Here is an 18,944-nt window from a genome sequence, read left to right as displayed (position 1 = left end):
AGCAGAACATTCCCTTTAAGTCACAAAATTGAATAATAGAAAGAATATAAGATCCTACAATTTTATCATCTGTTGATAATTAAAATAAATTTGATGAAATGGAATATAATTATATGACAAGAAAGGATGTATATGAGAAATTCAATAATATATGAGAAAATGCATATAACTAAACACAGAGTAAAATAATTTTATTTTACTCTGTGTAAATAAACAGAATCAGAAAAGCCATATTTTATATATATTTATGATAACCAAGTTAATATGTTGTGTGGCCTCTTAAACTGACTGTTGTGATTCCTTTTATAGTCTATTGTTTCTGGCTATTCTCCTTTTTATGGTTTATAAGGATATGTTAGATTCTTAGAATTATGATACCTTCATGTGCCACCCTTCTTCTGGAGAATACAAATGAATTAATACTGCTTTTTAGAGAATTTATACATGCATACATATTTTAAACAAAAAAAAATGATGATAATGATAGCTAGAATTTATACCGTGCTTTAAAGTTAGCAAAAAAGATGTCCCTTAATAAATCTTATATAAATTTCATAATAATAAGTGTGGTTTTTTTTTTCCTGCCTTTCCTTTCATGTTGTATATGCTGCTTCATCATACATGCACCCATTTGGAGAGACTTCTGCCATCAAATCCAGGAATTGAAATGGGTAGGAGAAAGGAATCAAGTCTCTGTGTTTTAGCCTCAAACTCTAACAAATAACTTTCTTTCAAAATGCTACAGTTAATGATCCAAATTTAGTGGGGCCCAGAAGTGGGGTCCCATTAGTGGTATTTCTTTACAATGTAAGTAAGAGTGTGATGGTAAATGTTTTAACAACCAACTTTCCTGCTACCTCCCGCGCCAAATATACATACAACACTCTTTTAGGTTTAATCTGCATTATTAACATTTTCTCCAACACTTCATTAAACTTAGACAATCAACAGAACAATAAATCAATTATTGATATGTAGCATTTACTGATTTATGGAGTATAAATCATCACTCTGAAAATTTTACAATTGGCTCCTGTAAGCTGGCTCCAGCATATCCCTGATTATAAGTGAAAAGAACACTAACAGAAGCCAACCTCTGAGTAATTTTTAAAACCAGTATTGGTTTGGAAAAATAGACAATGAAACATATCTCCCTCCTCTCAAAAGAAAGGCAAGGGAAGAATGTTACATATAGTTTTGTTATATGGTTACTGTATAGGTTGTATTCACTTCATTTTTTCTTTGTTATAAGAATGAGTTCAAATCTGGTGTGAGATGAAATAACATATAGATATAGATACAGACATAGACATATATAGATATATATATATAGAAAGAGAGAGAGAGAAATGTATATATAGAATGAAAGTATTGTAAGAAACAAAAATGATCAATAAAACTTAAAAAAATTACTTTGCAGACAAAATGTTATCTTAAATATTCTCTCACACACCTCAAATTTCTCACCTACATATACTTGACAGAATTCTCTTAGAGGAACCCCAAAAAGATAATTTTATTCAGTGATTCTCAGAGTATTGATAAAAAAGGAAGTATTAGACAGGGCGACATATTTGTCATTTTCATGGAGAATTCCAATGCTGAGTTTCAAAGGAAGAGGGATTCTCTATATAAATGATAAGATCTTTAGGTGATTTCTCTTTTTGGATGGCATGCACTGATTGCACAAGCTACTCGGTGGTGTAGTGGGTAAAGCACTGGACCTGGGGTCAAGAAAATCTATGTTCAGATCCAGCCTCAAGAACTTACTAGCTATGTGACCCTGGACAAGTCATTTAATCTCTATTTTCCTCAGTTTTCTTATCTGTAAAATAAGGATAATAATGCAACTACATCCCAGGGTTATTGTGAAGATCAAATGATAAAATATTAGTAAAGAGCTAGCACAGTACCTGGCATGTAGAAGTGCTTAAGATGTTTATTCTCTTCCCTTTCTGTATATGGCTATGAATACTATAGTCTCTGAAGAATCAGAATTGCCTATTACCCAAAGGGCATTAAAGGGCTGAGTGATAGGCATAAATAGGCTACAGCATCTTACTGATGATGAATTATGTGCCACAACTAGAATAAAATATACAAGGAGATAAATGATTGCCACAGAGTTACAGAATCTGAGAGTTGGACAGGACCTCGGTGACTATTGAATCCAATTCATACTTAAAAGAATCTCCACTATAATATTCCTGATAAGGGATCAGAAGCCCCTACTAGAAGATCTTCAGGAAGGGAACGCATTACCTTTCAAGGAAGCCCATTACACTTTGGAAATATTATGTCGTGTAGTTAGAATGAAGGCTCATGTGCTGAATTGATAGCTATCTAACGTTGAGACCTATAGGAAGACCCTTGTATTCCTTATTTATAGAATCACATGGACAAGAATTTCAAAGTTGTGATCAGGAAATGGCAAACCAATCCAGTATCTTTGCCAAGAAAACCTCAAATGTGGTCACAAAGAATTGGACATGACTGAAAAAAATAACTGAACACTATATATATTTTGGCATGTACCTATTATTTACGTGTTGTTTTCTCCATGCTTCTGGAAGGGCAGGGACAGTTTTAATTATTGTTTTTTTCTTTGTTCGCATCACCAATTTTTAATTATGGTCTGGTACGTAGTAAGCGCTTATAATAAAGACATGTTGACTGACTTTGCCTACTTTTCTGTCCCTGTGTCCTTATTGACTTTTCATGGCTTTTCAATGTCAGTGCTTTAATGTGTGTGTGCTCCCATTGTCTATCCTGACTGTTTTCTCTGCTCTCTCTACTCATTTTCCCTTGAAAATCTCATTTATCCCCATAGCTTCAACTATCATGTCTATGCATATGAATCTGAAATAGATATCTCTAGCCCTCATCTCTTTTCGTAGCTGAGACTCACATCTTTAATGTTCATGGTGGTATAAGAGAAGTTACCTAGCATTGTAGCCTATAGACAAGGGCTTTTGTGGGAAAGATGGAAGGATAGCACAGGAAGAGTCTGAAGTGAATGATGCCTGAATTCATCAAAAGCAAGTAGGGATTGGAGAGAATTATTTGTCTTGGGATTGGGGAAAAGATAAATGGTTTTTTTAAAAAAAGGACAGCATTTGCTTACTTTGCAGTTTTGCAAAGTAGTGCAAGTACTAAAAGTTACTAATGTGGATTGCCCATGTTTATATTAAGTCACTCCGACTAGATTGAAAGGTCAAAAACCTAGCCTGAGGGGCAGCTAGGTGGCGCAGTGGATAGAGCACTGGCCCTGGATTCAGGAGGACCTGAGTTCAAATCCGGCCTCAGACACATAACACTTACTAGCTGTGTGACCCTAGGCAAGTCACTTAACCCCACTGCCTAGACAAAAACAGACAAAAAAACCCTAGCCTGAGTCAAATTACCCCAGTCTCACCAAACCCAGCTTATATGTGACAATTTTTTAGTTTGGCTCAGTGCCTTTCAATCCAATCTCTACCTCTTCTCTGATGAGAGCAGGGAAAGAAATTTAAGGAAAAAACTGAAGAGGTATAACTGGGAACTTCTAGACTACTTCTTTATATTTTTTCCACTATCACAAGACCTTCACAATTCCTCTGGAACTACCAAGTAATCTTTATGCATTTAATCTCAATGATATTTGTATTACAGGAGGACTTGGTCTTATGTCTGATTATCATAAATTTCTTGATACTGGGGATTACCAAATACAAATGGGGGAAATTCCTTCCTTAAGATTTTTAAGAATTGTATAAATACCTCTTGTCTAAAATGACAACTTTTTTCCCCTTTTTGTCTAAGATATGAGGAAGATCAGAGTTAAATTTGGTGCTTAGTTGTAATAATAGACTCATCTCAATTCACTAGAATGCTTCAATCTCCTTTTATTTGGTGGTTGCTCTATTTTTCTTTTTAATCTTCCCATTTAATATGTTTTGAATCATCCCCAAAACTTTTTTGAAAGAAAGTAGGATATAAATTATAATATTACTAAAATTATCATAGCTCTGCCTATATAAAACCATTGATTTGCACATTCTGGTCAAAACTGTATTGTTGGGGTGGGTTTTTGTTGTTGGTTTTTTTGTTTTTGTTTTGTTTTGGGGGGAGGAATCATGCTGTATATAGAGAAGAAACAACAGTTGCAGAGTTACAGAGGTTAATACATCTACTTGCTGAAAACTTAATAGTTATATAGTATCATCTCTTTTGGTTCTGAGTAAACAGGAATCGGGACAAGCAGCTGGGGTGCTCAAAATTAATTAATGGGAATTTAGGGCACTTAACTGCTATATTTGCATAGCCCTCAATTCCATTTATAAAGAGGAGCATCACAGTTGTGCTTTGCCATACTTATTAACAAGTCTCAGTCTCTAGCCAGACTTCATTAAGTACGTGAGTGAAACTAGATCTGAGGAGGAAAAAAATGGAATCTACGTATTTTGGTTGTTTGGTCTAGTGTAAAGAGCACTGGACCTGCAACGCAGAGACTGGTGTTCAAATCCTGATTCTGAAACTTACTATGTGTATTTACAGAGGCAGATCACTTAGACTCTAGGAGTTTTGTTTTCCTCTAAAACAGTTAATATTACTTTGTTGTCATTGTTCAGTCATGTTCCACTCTATGTGACTCCACAAATGAAGTCCATCCTTTTCTTAGCAAAGATACTGGATTGCTTTGCATTTCCTTCTTCAGTATGTCCTCACTCACAGATGAGGAACTGGGGCAAATAGAGGTTAAGTGACTTGTCCAGGGGTCACCCAGCTAATAAGTATCTGAGGCCAAATTTGAAGCAGATCTTCCTGACTCCAGGACCAGTGCTCTATCCACCGTACCACCTATCTGCCCAAACACTTTCACTACTTAAGATCAAAGATTTAGAGTTGGCAGGAATTTTGGAAACCATTTAGTTCAAACCCCTTATTTTACAGATGAGACAATCAAATGAAATAAAATATATTCTTCACAAACTCCGAGCGGTTACAGAAACCTTAGTTGCTGTTGTTACTGACACATAATAGGAATTTAATATATTCTTGCTGGTAGATTGACGTGTTGCTATTATTGTTGTTATTGACATTTATCAGATGAGAAACATGAGTCTTAGAAAGATTAAGTGACTTGGTGAACATCAGAAAGATAGTAAGCGGGTTTTAAAATTGTTTTTCATGTGATGACTAAAGGAGTTGTTTTCAACTTTTTTTCCCCCTGAGGAAAGGAGTGGTGATATATTTTGAAATAAAGAATTTCTGTATTGCTTAACCCACCATTTACACACAATACATATCTGGCACCCAATTGCCCTTATTTAGTCTGCCAAAGAATAATATGTCATATTAGCATTACAGTCACACACCACCCATAATCCTACAATGACATACAGAGCCTTGCTTCCCTGTCAGTCTCAATTAAAAACAAAATGTTTTCATGGTGCTGACTGGAACAGAATCTAAGTTCCCAAACTACACACACACACACACACATACACACACATTTTACATATTCAGACATACATGCATGTTTTTATACATAGTATATGCATATATATAGTTGTTTTTTCAAATATATGCTGAATAAGCCTGATTTTAAAAGGAAAAGTGTGGTTATATAAAATTGTTTAATCTTATTTCATATTCCTTCAGGCTTAAGGAGAGAAAAAAAGTTGAGAATCTATAAATCAAATGTACAAGTTAAAGAGAAGTTCATATATCTCTAGAAATCATAGGTTTAGAGCTCTCAGGGATCTTAGAGGGTATCTTGTCTAATCCCTCTTCCCAGGACCCCTCCATCTTACAGATAAGGAAACAAGCTTGAAAGCATAAAGTATCTTGTCCAAAATTATACAGCTAGTAAGAAGGTGAAGGGAGTATACATTTATATAGTGCCTACTAAGTACCAGGCACTGTGCTAGCTCTTTACAAGTATCATCTCATTTGATCTTCACAACAACTCTGACTTAGATGTTGTTATTATCTACGTTCTACAATTGAGGAAACTGAGGCAAACAAAGACAAAGTGACTTGGCCAGCTAGTAAATGTCCCAGGTCAGATTTGGACTCCATTCCTCCTGAATCTAGTTCCAGTGCTCTATCCTTTGTACCACCTAGCTGCCTAGTGATGGTTTCATTCTTTGTATTTGTATCTTCAGTGCTTCCTGCAGGAAACTGTTCCATAGTAGGTGCTTTATAAATGCTTACTGATTGATTGTTAGTTGAGTAACCCTTGGACAAGTCACTTAACCCCTGTTTTCCTCAGGCCACTCATTAGGACTTATCTAAGTCCCTCTTAAGTTGATGTAGGGATTTGAAAAACTGGGAGTTTTCCTGGCAAGAGAACCATATGTCAATATACATACATACACATACAATCATTAGCCCAGTTTTATGGAAGTTGGACAAAGAGTTCATAAAAAAGCAACAGTTATTAGTTGATTTATCAGGTGGGATCCAGTGTGTGGTTTAAATGAGGTTATGCCATTAGCTTAACTAAAGCCCTCTCCCATAATAAGAATTGTTGCTATTCAAAAATACAAAATGACCCTTTGACACAAAATGTAATGTTAAGAAGATGACAGAAACTTGGAAAACACGAACATGTTATTTCTTGTTTGCCTTCTACTTGAGACTTCAGTAGAAACCAGGGTTTTCAAATACTGGAGACATCATTGTCAAATATTTCTAATGAATTTGTTAATCATTCCCAGTTTATGGACATTAGCCCAAGTTCATTTGTAAGCCTTCACACACACACACAACTGCCCTTGTGTCCACAGCACTCTCAGAGTAGGTGCTAAGTGCATCTTTGCTTGTTCCTTTTGGATGTTTTAAAGGCAAATTAAGGAAAGTAGGCAGCTGCCTATGGAGGAATTCCAGGAAAAACCTCCTCTCTTCAAAACTCCCTCTCTCACCAGCCATAATTACTGAAATTCCTTCATTGAATATTCATTTCACTGGATGTTGCTTTTTCTAGGCAGACCTTTACAGATTCTCAAATTGACAAAGTGTGTGAGTGTAAGTGTAAATGTGAGTGTGGGGGTGGGAGGTAGGGGATAGATTCAGCATATTGGAAACTCCTAAACTCCCTGTATGGAAACACACTCCAAGTTTTCCTGGTTTCAAAATCAGCCCTTCATCCACTAAACCCTGGGCAAAGTAATAACGAAGCTATTCATACATTATTGTTTATGGAATCTATTAGGTTAACTTTAGCCACTGAACAAGGCCCTGAGAAGATGTGGTATAGAACCGATAAGATTTGATGTGGGGTGGGAAGGCTTTTGAGGAGTTTCAAGGGATGCATGTGAAACATGAGGCTGTGCCTACTAAGGGCAAACTAAAGTGCAATGAAGGTCTCTGGGTCTTGGTATTTGGGGGGGGGGGGGAATGTGACAGAAAATAAGCAATAAGAAGGGCAGGTGTCCTCATCAAAAAAAAGAGCAGGAAGGTAGTTGATCTGGAAATGGAGAAGACCTTGACTCAGAACTCTTTCTTTGCTCAATGCATTGTTCCCTGATAGATATTCTCCCTTGCTGATTTTTTTCTCTTCTGTAAATTGGCCACTTGGAGACAAGATGTATGCTTTTCAATAATCTTTTTGATGTTAAAGTAGTCAGGAATATCCACTATAAAGAAGATAGTATTTGTACAATATTGTCAACAATATCATTAAAAATACATTGATTTTACCTGAATTTCTTTAAAAAGCACCTTTCTTCTGACAATTGGAAACATGTCTTTAAACTCCCAGATCTAACTCCTACTGATCCAGCACAATGATTCACTCTCCTAGTCACTTTTCAGTTTCAAAGCAGAAACCATTTCATTCAAAGCTTTTCCTTTTGCATTATGCTTCTTCCTTTTATTCATGAACTACAACTTTCTCCTTACTATCAAGGGAAAATATTGTGGAGTCAAAGCATGGATAAATCCACAATCCAAAACCTCACTTGATCCACTGTTTTTTCCCCATTCTTTATTTAAAAAAAGCTGTTAGCCGAGGATGAAAATAGACCCATTTAATTATGTTTTCCTCTCCCTTCTGTTAAAAGAATGACTGAAATGGCCAAGAAATTCCAGCAGGAGAAAAGGTCAGAGGAAGAAGTAACTGACCTTCAGAGTCCATGCCTGTTTCAGTTGTTTTTTTTTTTGTTTTTTAGAGCCAACTTAAATTTAACTAGTAATTGTTTGCCATAAGAGGAGGCAACCTCTTACTTATTTTCCTGAATGACTTCATCTGCCAAGAAGACTCAGCGAAACTACCTCAGACATAGGTGACTAATCTAAAGAATTTATCCTATCCTATACCTTCATTCAAGATCTCTGCATGAAGAATTGCTTTATAAAAACATAGCTGAAACTTTAAGTAACCTAGATGTCAAGTCTTTAAAATGGAATAGAACAAAATAAAATAAGAATTCCAATATGGGGAGCTATAGAATTAGATTTTTTTTTTTATAATTTGAAGCTACTCATTGTAATCTATATACTCTTTTCTGAAAATATTTTCAACTTAGCCCCTTTTTTAATTGATTCAGAAAGATCTGAATCTGAAGAAAGGAATGTTAATTTGGAAAAGGCAGAGAAGTTTCAATAGCAGAAATGCATGACCTTCTATCAAGGGAATTTCAGCAGAGAGATCTGACCTGAGACATAAATTGTCACAATTGAATTGAGAAGCTAGTATAGGATACAGTGTCTTTCTATGTCACTAGTTAATGAATCATCCCTCTATTTTCCCCATGCCATACATACCTTATACATATGTGCCCAATTACCACTTTTACTAAAAGCATTGCCTTGTAGAAAAATATGTCCTTGTTCATGAGACTCACAATAGAGCTAGAGTGATATTGACATTTGACTTTTGAGCTACAGAAAGACAACAATTACCAGGAAAAAATGCAGTATGTGGCTAAGGAAGGCTTCAGAGATTTGATAGTGATAAAATCTATTGGGGAAATATGGTTGCATAGGAAGGATAAAATATAACAGTTTTGTTTTATGCAAGTATTCTGGAAATGTTATAATTATGTCATGGTCCACAGGAAAGTAACTATCACCATCATCATCAACAGTAGTAGTAGTATTAGTAGTATCTCCCATATAGTGATGAGATCAAGAACAGTGATATATCCATGAATATTAAGGTAGAGGTTCAAGAAAGTAGAAGGGAATTTTTCTAGTGATTCCTTTTTCTTTTTGTCCTTCAAATGGGAGAAAATAAATTTTTCTCACCCTGGACTTAAAAATATGAAGACCTCAAGTCCCAGTTCCAAAAATTGTGTGTTTGGTCAAGTCATTTGTCATTTTTGAGTCTTAGTTTCCTCATCTAGATATATAGATAGATAAATAGATAGATAGAGATATAAAAATAGATGTAGAAACTGAGGCTGTATATGCATGTATACATATTTGAATGTTTACTATATAGCCCACAGGATTTTTGTGAAAGTACTATATAAAGTTGAGTTCTTATTCTTGTTATTATTGTCAGCATATGGTCCTTTAAAATCCTAACCCAATAAAGAAGAATGATATTCAGATACTGAAAAGGGGAAAAAGAAATTTAGCTAACATGCAACTGACAATCCAAGATACATTTTATGATGGTAAGAAAACATAGCTACCCTCAATGACCTCCAGTGACCAGGTCCACAAGAACTACTTTGCCACATAATGAAAATGCTACCAGCTGTAATTATTTAAGTAAAATATAAAAGAGAATTGATGAAATTTTACAGGTTTAGAGACTGGTAAATGTCAATTTGTCTTCCTTTCTTTTTAAACAGATATCTTCAAGATATAGGTTGGTGGGGTTGAGGTTGATTCCTGGCAAAATTCTAAACCACTTTGGTTTTGTGATCATTTGGAAAGTGAAGCCTGAGATCGAGAATGGGACCATCTGGAAAAAGTCACACCAGCCTAACCAAATTTTCCTCATTAACAATGCTAGTAGACTAGTTCCTTAGAAAATACCGTCATCATTAGAATGTAAGATCCTTGAGGTCTAAGACTGATTTGCTTTTGTCTTTGTATCTCCAGCACTTAACACAGTGCCTCAAACATACTAAGTCCTTAATAAATTCTTGATTGACAGATTAGTCATATTTTTGTTTGTTTTTGTTCTTACTAGGTCTGTAATTTTATGAGTGTAAAATATTCCTGGTAAGGAACTTCATCTGCCAGTGCAAATGAACTTTTTTTTTTTTTGTAACTTAGAATAGGGATTCTTAACATTGGGAAAAGGATCTGTGAATTTTTTAAACTTATTTTGATAAATGTATTTCAATGTAGTTGGTTTCCTCTTTAATATAATGCACTTTATTTTATCATATGCAAATATTCTGAGAAGGAAGCAATTTACTTTGTATCAGAGCCTGAGCTAAGTTATAAAGAAAGGCAAAAAACAGGGTAGTCCTTATACAAAAAAAATGGACATATAAAATGTCTTATAAAATGCCTTGAGAGTGGATTGAGAGATTAAGTGATTTTTCCTAGTCACACAGCCAGGAGATTTCAAAGGCAGAACAATCTATGATTTTCCTGACCAACTTCCTACTTCCACTCCAGCACCCATCAGCCTTCTTCTCACATTGGCAACACCTCCACCCCAAAGGCCTTTTCCTCTGATTGATGAATTCTTTCTTGAACTTCCATTTGAGGAAGCACCTAAGCTAGCTATACTCTCTTCAAACTAGGACTGAGTTCATGACTATCCAGTCTATTTCTCTCCCATCCCATACTTTCCCTGTTTAACTCATTTCTGATGTATTGCTGTCCATTGCCTTTGTGGGAGAGACTATTTATATCTGTATTCCCAGTATTCAGCACAGTGCCTAACACATAGCTAGCACTTAATAATTGCTCATCTATCTATCTATCTATCTATTTATTTCTCATGAACCCAGATCTTCCTGCTTTGAGGTCAGTTCTCTATACACTATGCTATTTCTCCCAAATCATATAATGAATTGCAGAAATAGGGCTCAAAAAGATCTTGGCAGTTAAAATCATTGGATAAACCAAATAAAACTAAATCTAATAGAACTTGATCTAAAGTCTTACACTTGGACTCAAAAAGAAGTCAACTTCAAAAGTACAGGATAGAATAGATATTACTCACTATCTCTCACCCCCTCCCTCTAAGCTGTTGCCAAGGCCTCTCAATTTCACCTATGCAACATCTCTCAAATAATTCCCCTTCTCTCCTCTAACACTACCACTCCTCTAGTGCAGGCCCTCACCACCTCACACCTGAACTATTGTAATATCCTGCAGGTGGATCTGACCCTGCATCAAATCTCTCCCGCTCCAGTCCATCCTCCATTCAGCCACTAAAGTGATTTTTCCTAAAATGCTGGTCTGATCATGTCACCCTCACTACTCAATAATAATTCCAGTGGCTTGCTATTGCCTCCAGAAGCAAATACAAAGTTCTCTGTTTGGCATTCAAAGCTCTTATCTTTCTAATCTTCATATACTTTACTCCCCAACACATACCTTCAATCTAATGATACAGGCCTCCGTCTCTTGCCTCTGGGAATTTTCTCTATTTGTTTCCCATATCTGAAACTCCCTTCCTTCTCCACTCCAACTACTGACTTCCCTGGCTTCCTTTAGGTTCCAAGTAAAATCTCACCTTTTACAGGAAGCCTTTCCTAACACTTATTAATTCCAGCATTTTCCCTCTCTTGATTATTTCCTATTTATCCTGTATGTAGCATGATTTGTATATATTTGTTTGCCTCTTGTCTCCTCCCCACCTTAGATTGAAAACTCTTTGAGGGCAGGGACTGTCTTTTGCCTCCTTTTGTATCCTCAGCACTTAGCACAATATATGGCACATAGAAGGCACTTACTAAAATTGATTGTTTGATAGAAGAGATATGGCTAGTCAATATCTTATCTGAAATAGTTTTGGAGGTTTTTATGAACTGCAAGCTCAGCAAATCAGTAGTGTGACATAGCCACTAAAATAAAATATAATATAACTTAGGCTGACTTAACAGAAATATACAGTGTCCAAAGTTTGTTTTTTTAAATTATAATCCGGCTTTATTATAATAATCATTAGCACTTTTAGATTCACAAAGTTATTTATGAATGGTATCTCACTTGATCCTCACAACAACTTGGGAAGGTAGGTGCTACTATTATCCCCATTTTACAAATAAAGAAAGTGAGACAGATACTGGCTAAATGACTTGCCCACTGTCACAAAGCTAATGTGTTTAAAGTCAGATTTGAACTCAGGTATTCCTGGTCCAGGTCCAGCACTCTATCTACTGATCCACCTAGCCACCTGTACAACTCTAATAGTAGACAGGATGATGAGGGTAATATGTTCTCCTTATTCCCACATGGCTTTGATTTCTACCTCTAGGTTTCTATACTTAGAAAGCTCTTTAGTCTGTATATTTTAAAACCTCTTTAACTACTGCATCAATCCCCATTTTTTTAATATTATACAGTGTTGTTTGGCCTTGTTTTTGATTATGATACTTTTTAACATATTACACTTTCCAGTACATTATTATTATTGTTGTTGTTGTTGTTGTTGTTGTTGTTGTTGTTGTTGTCGTTGTTGTTGCTGTTGTTATTAGTGATTGGCCCCAGGGGACAGAATTAAGACTAATGAATGGAAGTTATAGAGAAATAAATTTTGACTTGCCTGAAGCCTGATGTGAAACAGGCTGTCTTAAGCTGTGAACTCCCCATTTCTGGAGGTATTTAAGCTGAGACTGAATGAACATTTGTTGGAGATACTGTAAAAGGGAATCCTTCTCTGACTCCTTCCCATATGTTCTGCTCTTTCTAAACTAACTTTAGAGCTATAAAGGGAGTTTTAAAAGGCTTATAGCATTTTTCCCCATCTTCCCTTTCTGTTTTAAATTCATTCCTTCCCTCAGCCTTTCAAAAATTTTGCAGTTCTAGATATAGGTTATCTTGCAAACTTATGAACTAAAAAAGAGTGCTAACGTTTAAGTGACTATCTATGGATAGCAGAACTACAGTGTTATCTCTGTTAACTAAGGCAATGCTTGAACATTGCATACATGTAGGAGGAATTTATATCTACCTGGAATAGCACACATTTTCTTAGAAGTAATAACAGCAATGAAGGTTTATATGGTGCTTGAGAGTCTTCAAAGTGTTATAAATATAGAATCTTCACAACAATCTTTTGAAGTAGTATGACTTTTTATTCTCTTCCTTTTATAGATAAGTAAACTAAGGATGAATGAGGTTAAGTGATTTGCCCAGGATCATACAACTAGTACATATAAGGGACAGGATTTGAACTTAGATAATATTTATACAATTCAAGATAAAAATAAGACACATTTTAAGTAAATGAAATAAGTCCTTATTCTCCATATAGCATAATTAGAATTACTGTTGTATGTGATTCATGAATATGCAAGATAATGATTCTTAATGAATACTACCAAATGGATGTGATTTAGAAATAAAAGCAGATGATATTTAATTTACAGCACATTAAGTGACACTACAAATATACCGCCTTTCTTAGTAAATTCACATTCTTTTTTTCACCACCTGCTTAAATACAGAACCCATTTTAATGGTTTAGAACTCCATACATCACTCTCAAGCCCTTTTCATGGCATTTTAATGAGCATAGGGTGCTTCCATCACTGCATAATATGAATATGGCCCTACTGAGAAGTTGTAATCTCAGTCATAAAAATAGACAGATATTGTGAGTCTATAAAATAGAATTTCAGAGGTGACATAAACATGAAATATTGAGAGGTATTCTATCAATAAAAAATTAAAAAAAAAAGACTCATTCATACCAATGTTATTGGCCAAACCAGAACAAAATCAAAATTTCAATACAATGCAATTGGGCAGAAAGTGTTTAAATTACAAAATTAAAATATGTTAATTCACTTATTCAATTGGGGGGGTGGTGGTCAGTAATCAACTACAGGTTAAGGACAACAAGGATAATGCCTATATATGCTATTATTTAATTAACACTAAAATGGCAGTGCATCTTGCTAAACCACCTCTACATCATTGATTTGGAGTCCAAGCAGAATAAGTCTAATATCTGTTCCATACAAGGGCCCTTCAAATGACTTTAGTCAACTCTCACACCCAACCTCTTCCCCAGCCCCCAAATCTGTTGTCATATAAGCTAACCATTCCCAATTCTTTCAGGTGATAGCATAATCTTTCATCAATCTGGTTAATTTCCCCTTTCTGTTTCCCTCACTGATGATTTTGTCAGTAAGTCAATAAACATTTATTAAGTGCTTACTATGTGCCAAGCACCATGCTAAACTCTAAGGTTAAAAAGAAAGGTAAAAGACAGTATTATCACACTTTTGGTGCTGTTTTCAAAGTCATCTTCAACAACATATACAAATAAACATTGTTAGACATTACTTACACAAGAGTCACTCCATGTAATTTAGGTTATTTATCAAACCTTTAAAATCCAATTGGTTATGTATACCATATGCTGTCTACCACTGTGGGAACAATTCTGGTTGGTGGCTATGTCCAACTATTTCAGGCTGTTTTTTTTAACTGTTAATTTGTTTATTTGTTTGTTCCATATTTGTGATTTTATCAGGGTAGAGAAATCCTGGTGGGTAAACTCTATCTTGGGATACAGGTTTTCAACTCAACCATAACTAAGTCTTAAGAGATCTGTTTGAGGAATTTAGGGTTTATGTGCATGGTAGCAAAGCTAGTATGTGTCAGAAGCGGGACTTGAATCCAGCTCTTCCTGAATCTAAGTCACTCTTCTATCCACCATGCTACGTTGCTTCTCTTAGCTGTTGAAATTACTCTGATGAACCAACCATACATTAATTGACTATATACACACAATGAGCAAATCAATCTAAAAATCATTTGACTCCATAGTAGCATACAACTATGGTAAAAATGAAGACTATCTAAACAAGACAGTGAAAACATGTCATTTTGCCTAGGCCATCATCAGTTTACTAAGTTTCCACTAATTAAAATACATTTTTATGAGTTATAAAAGAAAAGTATATCTGTTAATGCTAAACTTACCAGCAAATTTGATGTGGAATTTATTTTCAGGCTTCAATATCTGGACATACAAAGGACAATTTGGAGCAAAATCTTTAACTGCCCATGCTCTCAGAATTGTTTGGTGATCCTAAAAGAACCAAAATAAATAGTAATGATGGTGATAATGTGGCTAAAAATGGAGATCTAAGGAAACAGAAAAATCAATACCAAGATGCTGACAAGTTTTGGCTGGGGTGTGGGGCAGGGGAAGGGAGGGATGGACACAGAAAGGAAAAAAGAAAGAGAAAAAAGTGTGCATTATTATAGGACTACAAAAGGCACTGAAGTGTCTGCACAGTTTTTGGTGTTTCTGTTGCTATAATCTGTACTTTTAAAGAAACAAGAATCCCATTCAACTTAGAACAGAAAATGAGGTTTCATTACCATTAGCAAATACAAAGAATTGAATTATTGAACCCAGGAAGAAATAATATGTACTGGTGCTTGGTGATTCCCTGATGAAGTGAAGAGGAACAGGTGTATATAGATGTAGAACAGACATCATTAATTACCAAGCATGCTATCTCCCTGAAGTGTGTATAAGAGATATGACAGAGAATCTGACAAGTTTCATCAAACCTACTGATTGTTGCCCACTCCTGAGAATTTAAATAGGAATGAATTATCACAGAAGAAACCTGGATTATGTGTCTAATGACTTTGAAATCTTGAAAACATTTAAGTACTTGGGGGTAGGGGAATACATGTTTTAACTTCTTTTTGATTTCTTTTAATATTTTATTTTTCCAAATTACATGGAAAAATAATTTTAACATTCATTTTTAAAAGTTTTTGAGTTCCAATTCTCTCTCCTCCTCCTCCCTCCCCCTACTGAGAAGTAAAGCAACTTATTTATTTATTGTGAGGCAATGGGGTGAAGTGACTTGCCCAAGGTCACACAGCTAGTAAGTGTCAAGTGTCTGAGGTCATATTCGAACTCAAGTCCCTGAATCCAGGGCTGATGGTCTATCCACTGAGCTATCTAACTGCCCCTCAAAGGAAAACAATTTATATAGGTTATACATGTGCAGTCATGCAAAACATATTTCCCTGTTAGTCATGTTGTGAAAGAAACACAGACCAAAAAAAAAAAACAAAAAACAAAACAAGAAAAAGTATGCTTCGATCTACATTTAGACTCCCTCGGTTCTTTCTCTGGAGATGGATAGCAGTTTTTTCATAAGTCCTTAAGGATTGTCTTGGATTACTGTATTGCTAAGAATAGTCAAGTCATTCACAATTGATCATCATATAATATTGCTATTAACTATATAAAATGTTCATCTGTTTCCACTCATTTCACTATTCATCAGCTTACACAAGTCTTTCCAGGTTTTTCTGAGAGCATCCTGCTCATAATTTCTTGTAGCACAATAGTATTCCATCACAAGCATATACAACAACTTGTTCAGTCAATTAATGGACATCCCCTCAATTTCCAATTCTTTGCTACTAATAAAGAGCTGCCCTACCTTCACTTATCTCTTTCCCCTCCTACTCTCCTATAGGATAAGAGACTTCTATGCCCAATTGAGTGAATATGTTATACCCTCTTTAAGTCAATTCCAATGAGAGTAAGGTTCACAATCCCCTCCATCTTGCTCTTCACTGTAAAAGCTTTTTCTTGCCTCTTCTGAGATAATTTATCCCATTCTATCTCTCCATTTCCCCTTCTCCCAGTGCATTCCTCTTTCTCACTTCTTATTTTTTATTTTTCTAGATAACCATCCCATCATACTCAACTCACACCTGTACCCATTTTCAATGTATGCTTCTTCTAACTGCCCTAATAATGACATTTTTAGGAATTACAAATATTATTTTCCCATGCGGGAATGTAAACAGCTTAACCTTATTGAATTCTTTATGATTTATCTTTCCTGTTTACCTTTTTATACTTCTCTTCAGTCCTGTATTTGAAAATCAAAATTTCTATTCAGCTCTGGTATTTTCATCAGGAATGCTTGAAAGTCCTCTGTTTCATTGACTGTCCATTTTTCCCCTGAAGGATTACATTCAATTTTGCTAGGTAGTTGATTCTTGTTTATAATCCCAGCTCTTTTGCCCTCCAAAATATCATATTCCTAATCCTCTGATGCTTTAATATAGAAACTGCTAAATCTTGTGTTATCCTGACGAAGACTCCACCATATTTGAATTGTTGTTTTTTTTTTCTTTTGGCCACTTGCAATATTTTCTTGTTGACCTGGGAGTTCTAGAATTTGCCTATAACATACCTGGGACTTTTCATTTTTGGATCTTTTTCAGTATGATGAGAGGACTGTTTCAATTTCTATTTTGCCCTCTGTTTCTAGAATGTCAGAGCAGTTTTCCTCGACAATTTCTTGAAAAAGGATGTCTAGGCTCTTTTTTTGATCATGACTTTCAAGTAGTCTAATAATTCTTAAATTATCTCTCTTGGATTGATTTTCCAGGTTAGTTATTTTTCCAGTGATATATTTCACATTTTTTCTATTTCTTCATTCTTTTGATTTTATTTTATTGTTTCATGATTTCTCATAAAGTCATTACTTACCACTTGCCCAATTCTAATTTTTAAGGGATGATCTTTTTCAGTGAGCATTTGCACCTTTTTTTTTTCCAATCTGGCCAGTTGTACTGTTCAAGGCATTCTTTTCTTCATCAAATGTCTGTGCCTCTTTTACTATTTGGCCTATTCTGTAAGGTATTATTTTCTTCAGTATTTTTGTTCCTCCTTTACCAAGCTATTGACTCTTTTTTCATTATTTTCCTGTATCACTCTCATTTCCCTTTCCAATTGTTCCTCTACCTCTCTTACTTGATTTTTAAAATTGTTTTTGAGCACTTCCATGACCTGAGACCAATTCATATTTTTCTCTGTGGCTTTGAATGTAGCAATTTTCACTTTGTTGCCTTCTCCTGAGTTTGTTTTGATCTTCCCTGTCACCATAGTAACTATCTACAGTTGGAATCTTTTTCTGCTGTTTGCTCATTTTTTCTTTTTTTATTAATTTATTTCCTTTTAGTTTTCAACATTCACTTCCACAAGATTTTGAGTTCCAAATTTTCTCCCCATCTTGGCCCTCCACCTTGCCCCCAAGATGGCATGCATTCTGAATACTCCTTCCTCTAATCTACACTCCCTTCCATTATTCCCCCTTCTCTGATCCCCTTCTGCTTCTATTTTCCTGTAGGGCAGGAGAGATTTCTATACCCCATTGCCTGTATATCTTATTCCCCAGTTGCATGTGAAAACAATTTTTAACATTTGTTTTTAAAACTTTGGGTTCCAAATTTTCTCCCTTCCACCCTCCCCATCCACCCTCATTGAGAAGGCAAGCAACTTGATACAGGTTATACATGTGTAGTCACACAAAACACTTCCATAGTAGTCATGTTGTGAAAAACTAACTACATTTCCCTTCACCCTATCCCACACCCCATTTATTCTATTCTCTCTTTCACCCCTGTCCCTCCTCAGAAGTGCTTGCTTCTGATTACCTCCTCCCCAAATCTGCCCTCTCCTCTATCATCCTCCCCTGCTTTCTCCCCCCCTTCCCCCCTATTTTCCTGTAAGGTAAGATAGATTTCCATATCCAGTTGAGTGTGTATGTTATTCCCTCCCTAAGCCAAATCCCATGAGAATAAGATTCACTCATTCTTCTCACCTTCTCCCACTTCCTCTCGACTGTAAAAGCCTTTTCTTGTCTATTTTATGTGAGATAATTTACCCCATTCTATCTCTCCCTTTCTCCTTCTCCCAGTATAATCCTCTCTCACCCCTTAATTTATTCTCTAGATATCACTCCTTCATCTTCAACTCACCCTGTGCCCTCTATCTATCTATCTATCTATCTATCTATCTATCTATCTATCTATCT

At 35.4% G+C, this 18,944-nt stretch overlaps 1 protein-coding gene across 1 annotated transcript in view; it reads right to left on the bottom strand.

Annotated features, from left to right (window-relative positions):
• Positions 1-18,944, bottom strand: part of LOC114029068 (potassium channel subfamily T member 2) — a 207,213-nt gene that overhangs the window by 163,916 nt on the left and 24,353 nt on the right. The window contains exon 6 of the mRNA XM_027843419.1: positions 15,061-15,169. Within this exon, the coding sequence (XP_027699220.1) occupies positions 15,061-15,169 (109 nt within the window). The remainder of the gene's footprint in view (positions 1-15,060; positions 15,170-18,944) is intronic.

Source organism: Vombatus ursinus, unplaced genomic scaffold, assembly GCF_900497805.2.
Source record: "Vombatus ursinus unplaced genomic scaffold, bare-nosed wombat genome assembly UNPS02014909.1, whole genome shotgun sequence".
Taxonomy (NCBI): domain Eukaryota; kingdom Metazoa; phylum Chordata; class Mammalia; order Diprotodontia; family Vombatidae; genus Vombatus; species Vombatus ursinus.
This window is presented reverse-complemented; position numbering and strand designations above follow the sequence as displayed.